This window comes from Anneissia japonica, unplaced genomic scaffold (genome assembly GCF_011630105.1).
Source record: "Anneissia japonica isolate Jap-2015-1 unplaced genomic scaffold, ASM1163010v1 scaffold904_len716149_cov161, whole genome shotgun sequence".
Taxonomy (NCBI): Eukaryota; Metazoa; Echinodermata; class Crinoidea; order Comatulida; family Comatulidae; genus Anneissia; species Anneissia japonica.
The window spans coordinates 24415-30081 of record NW_022683714.1 but is presented as its reverse complement, the minus strand read 5'-3'; the positions used below and the strand labels follow the sequence as shown (position 1 = coordinate 30081).

General features: G+C 35.3%; 1 protein-coding gene across 1 annotated transcript in view; it reads left to right on the top strand.

Moving 5' to 3' along the window:
* Positions 1 to 138: 138 nt before the first annotated feature.
* Positions 139 to 5667, top strand: part of LOC117101119 — a 10476-nt gene continuing 4947 nt past the window's right edge. The window contains exons 1-9 of the mRNA XM_033241011.1: positions 139 to 292; positions 530 to 721; positions 1030 to 1185; positions 1343 to 1633; positions 2275 to 2355; positions 2538 to 2748; positions 3020 to 3058; positions 3364 to 3660; positions 3818 to 4153. Of these exons, the coding sequence (XP_033096902.1) occupies positions 176 to 292; positions 530 to 721; positions 1030 to 1185; positions 1343 to 1633; positions 2275 to 2355; positions 2538 to 2748; positions 3020 to 3058; positions 3364 to 3660; positions 3818 to 4153 (1720 nt within the window). The 5' untranslated portion in view covers positions 139 to 175. The remainder of the gene's footprint in view (positions 293 to 529; positions 722 to 1029; positions 1186 to 1342; positions 1634 to 2274; positions 2356 to 2537; positions 2749 to 3019; positions 3059 to 3363; positions 3661 to 3817; positions 4154 to 5667) is intronic.

Here is a 5667-nt window from a genome sequence, read left to right as displayed (position 1 = left end):
AGAAACTATCTTATGAGCATGTGGAGTTACACATTGATCAACATCACCAAGTGGTTTTGAATGTAGCTACTGTCAAGCATCGTCGTATGTTTAAGGTAATTACTGTCTCTTATACACATCTAGATGTGTATAAGAGACAGGCTTACCATTTGCCAGGAGCAACGCTTCCAACATCATGAACCAAATTTTAAAGTTTGCAAAGCAGATGGTTAGAAAACTACCATTGAAATGGTTGCGTGTTCAACAGGAAATTCAGAAGTTGAAGGTGAAAATCTATTTACCAACCAATGAGGTAGGCATCTATTGAACATTCTCAAAGTTCAGTTTGAGTTAGACTACTAGTCAAATCATACTCAAACCAAGGAAATACCTCCTTGCTCAAAAATCCAGAATAATCCATCAATTCTCTGCACAAAAAAATGACTATTATTGTTGCCATTGCTATGAGAATATACAGCTGTATCTACCAGTATTCCACCCTTCTTTAAAACGATTTGGTTATGTTTTTGGGATTTTATTGCTTTAACAGGTGATTGCTTTGGTTGAGCGGTGTGGGGTGAAACAAGCTACTCAAAGAGTGCTACTTGAGTATTTACATGACCTTGGCGAGATTCTCTACTTTCCTGATGACGACGCTCTAAAGGACATCATTGTTTTAGATCTGATGAAAATAGTCGACATGTTTAAAACAATAATAACCGTTATTGAGCCTAAACTTAGGGTAAGCTCAACTGCACACATTTACATATTATTTTGTGAAGTACATTTTTTTATATAAGAACCAGTAAAGTTTTGCCCAGGCTCAGTGTGCTAATTATTTTTTTGGCCAATTTCAGGCTAAAATTGTTCATATTTTGTTCTTATTTTACACTTTTCAACGATTGAAAATTATTGTTGTACAGAGTGTACTCTTAAATCCATTTTAGCCTCCTTGTTATTACAACAAAAATGTAGGTAGATTCCCTTGTTTCAGATACTTTCTGTAATAAAAGCGTAGCACAAGCCTAAGTTAATATGATTAAATTTCAGAAACCAAAGCACAGAGAGGCCTGGAGGAGGTTGGACTCAGGGATCTTAGAGGAGCATCTTTTGAGACACCTCTGGAAGGAGTTCAGTTTTTCAGATAAGATGTTTGACTTCTTCGTATCTCTCATGCAGAAGTTTGGACTGGTGTGCGAAAGAAAGGTACACTAGTATTTTTGAATATTATTTTTATTTTTCTATCGGTGGTCTAGTGGTTAAGATATCAGGCTAGATACCTGGAGGTTGTGGTTTCTAAACATCACTCCTATGTTTATAATATTCTCTTTTTACAATTTTTTGCTACCTACAATACTTTCAGTTTTTTCAGGGTGGTGAACGTATTTTCTACGTTCTGTCACGCTTGAAGCCTAAATGTGTAAAGACATCGCCCCCGGATTATGGGAACCGGGCAGTTTCAATCTTTCATGACTTTCGTGGCTATCTACCTGACGATCTTTTCCAGCGTGGAGTAACTAAGTTTATTGAGAAATTCCAAGTAGAACACAATGAAGAACCTAAGCTATCTTATGAGCATGTGGAGTTGCACATTGATCCACATCACCAAGTGGTTCTGAATGTAGCTACTGTCAAGCATCGTCGTATGTTTAAGGTAATTAGGTCTATGTATCATAATATTACTTATGTTATTTAATAGTATTTATATTTGGCCTACTTTGAATATAAATAGTAAGTTTATACATACCGGTAATGATATAATACGGAATGGGTCTAAAATATCCAAATTTGACATGATCATAGAAAATGAATCTTGTTTTTCTTGTATAGTACTTACACATTCAAATTGTATACAGATGCCACAATTAATGAATTATTGCAGTAGTCATCAATACATTATTCATCATGTCAATCAGTTTTAATAGATTGTATCTTCCTTGCAATTTTGTTGAATATTTTCTTGTCTTACAATTTATTAATATCATCATCATCAATACTAAAAATATTATTATCAGTGCCACTAACATAAACATCACAATGTTATCATCATTATTTGCACTAGTATTATTATTACCACTATCTTAAATACCACGACCATTATCATAGCTAACTATCACCATTAAACATATATATAAATATATACTACTGAATATAAAAGAAATACAGTTTCGCTTTTTGAAATAAGTACATAAATACAATGTAACAAAGAGAACCACAAACTATAGCAGTTGAGTATCAAAATTCAATTCAAGTTTAAATTCATAAGACATTTCTTTTCTCATTTTTGTTTTGCAGACAACTATCATCAGACTAAAAATAATGAATCCCACTCAGCTTACCAAGGAAGATGAGCCCTCACCGACAGTGTGTAAAGAGGTACTGCCTTCATTGAATTGAGTGACTATACTTAATATGTTTTAACCATTTTCTTCATTTTAAAACACATTCACTTTTTGTTTGTTTGACTCTAATGGCTGCCCACACTATTCTTCATTCTAAAACACGTTCATTTCATTGAACATACATATGTATTTAACTCAGTTTTTCATCTGCTTCAGGTGTTGAGTTTCCTGGAAACTGAACTAAAGATATTCTGTCAGAGTGGTGCACGAGGCATTGAATTGACGAGGTACATTGCTTGCGAATGTAGCGACGCCCACATGCATATCGTGCGCAAGTTTAATAAGGATGTGCTGCCATGTGAGAGTAATGGATTGGAAGTGACACGCTACCGCCGACTATTTGGAGATGACGTTCCACGATTGCAAGGTAAATCACCGCTATTCCTTCATGTCTGCTTTAATGGTAAATCTAGAATCAAATCATTCGAAAACACTAAACCTAATTCATAATCTAAAAATTATGAAAACTTATTTGTATAATAAATACGGTATCTTCACAAAATATCAACTCGTTGATCCGACCGAAAACTAATCCTTTTAAACCCTGCTATGAAATAAAACAACATGAAATCGAAAAAGAGGTCTTGTGTTATCAAAGATATTGTTTTACCTTGATTTATTATTTCTTGATTTTTTAGATCATTCACAGTATCAAGAAATTGTACATATACACAATGGTAGGTTTATGGATTTTTGTGTAAATTAAAAATAATGGATCACATACAGTACTTTGTAAAATAGTAAACACACATCTTCACAAGTGATGTAAGATGGTGCTAGTATTATTGAGAAATAAAATATTAAAACAAATCACTTATGAAATATATTTGTACTCTGATGAAGTGTTTTAAAACATGGTATGATTTTTTCACATTATCTTAAAAAATATTTTTTATGTTGTGTTGAGATTCATTTAAAAAAAATTTTTAAACACTTTCTTTTCAATGGAGTTTTGGGACAATCACGTTTTCTTTTATGTTAGGTTTTGTGGATGACCTCACCGTTACAAAAGTATCTGAGAAAATGGATCTCAGCTGGAGAAGGTTTGGAGTCCGTTTGGGACTTGAGTGGTCGAAAGTGAACAAGTTCAATGCTGATGATACGCAGACTTATAAGGCTACCGAAAATATGATGAATTACTGGAGGAGCAGCCTCAGCAGTGATATTCATCAATGTAAAGTGTTGTGCACTGCTCTGAAACAACATAAGTTCAGGAAACTAGCTGAAGAATTATTTGAGAGTGAAATTGGCAATGAAATTCTTGACACTCAGGAAGCAGGTAAGTACCTCAAGGAGTTCAAAAATCGTATTGGAAACCCTTTTTTTCCCTACAGCTTGTTTCTATTTTGTTGACACATAAACTAACACATAGTAACAACAGATGTCAGTTACAATTGTTTTTTATTCATTGCATATCATCTATGTTTTCTAATTAGGAAAATGTTTTAATGATCAAGATTTGCTGTTCATCTGTGACAAACTGGATCCCGAATCATGGAGGAGACTGGGAGTGCGTCTTGGACTTAAGTGGACCGATATAAAAAAGATAGCAAAAAACAACAGACTGGTTGAAGACCGCATCATGGAATTGCTGGTTACTTGGAGGGTTGACCAATCTAAGAGCCAACAAGTACCAATCATGGTGAACGCTTTGAGACAACAGAAGCTTGTTGAACTTGCACAAAGTGTACGTGAAAGGCATGGCTACAGTGACGAGTCAGAAGTTGCACCAACTCATATAAATCTGCCGCAAATTCCAACGCAAGGGCAAGGTTAGAGAAAATCTGTTGCCGTTTTGCACTTCCTGAGAAACATTACATCCCTTGCATCACGTTATGTGGTCCAGTGGCTCCGCCAGTGGGGGACATTTCCCCTTCCCCGTTTGGACAGGCCTAGACCCCTTGTCGTCCGACGAATGACTAGGTCGTCAAATAAAAAATCAAAAATAGTAATTTTTGCCTATCCAGATAACATTATAGTGCATTAAGTGTAGCCTGGATTCAAGGCCATAAATGTGGGTTACTCAATATCTATTGTGCAAGGTTAGTGAAAATCTAATACAAAAATACTGCTATTCTCTAAACGTATTACCATTTTCACACATCCTGAAAAAAATTGCTAGCACGATCCCGATGCATCACGTTTTATGCTGTTTTATGCAAATAAATATATTCCAACATTATATTCTCCTAACTTGGTCACTTTACACACTTGCATGATCACTATACCCCTCAAATTGATTTGATCTACAAACTTGACGCCTGTTATAATATAGTTGAGAACTCCTTGTACACTTAGTGTGTCCCCAAATACTTGTGAGGAAAACTCTTGCAAGTAATTCAGGTGGGAATCAAATCCATGACATCCTGGTATCATAACCATTAGACCACTGATGTTTCGCTTATTATCTGTATGATTGTTAATTAGAAAACTATTTTGATGATAAAGGTTTGCTGTTCATTTTATGAATATCGTAATAAATATTATAAGTCAATCGTGATGTCATCATGGCAGCTCCCAATGTTATTTGCCTATCCCCCACATTCCACTAATTTTTTTAATTAGTGGACGCTTGACTTGATTTATAATAGATTCGTGTGCAAAAGAAATATCGTGAAGATATCACACACTGCGATGAAAATTGAATTAAATGATAATTACTTTTGTGAAACAAGGCTAATACTTCAAATTCAATATTAAGTATGATCAATTAAAGAATTCCTTGAATCAATGAACCCCAATAAACTGAATATTTAATAGAAATATTCTAGACCTATTTTAAAGACTCAAGGTACAAAATTAGAGGCCTTTGGCCAGGTAGGAGTCCTCCGAGGCCTCTCCTACTACTAGTACCTAAGATAATAAATAGCAGAAGATAGAGCAGCTCCACAATATAGCGGAACATCTGTTTGCAATGCATTGTGAGTTCATGGAGAGCAATTTTAACCCGTCCATGCTGCGGCGCTATATATTAATAATAAAGGCGCTTGCTTCCTGTAGTTTCTCCACTTTGTCAAATTTTACCCCGCTCGCGGGAGGGCGGATATTCCATCAATTTTAATGGAAATACACATAACAGCTATTCTTCTGCTATGTAATTTCTTCGCTAGTACTGGCCTAGGCCGTAGCCTAGCGTAGTTATGAAATCATCGTACAATTTTTACCTGTCTGCACCAACCAAACGTCAGTGACTATGCTATTTTGTATCATTACAAGCAAGTTCTTTTAATCAGTGGCATAGCCGTGGAGGTAGGGGGGCAAGGTCCCCCAGATTTTGGCCTGGCCT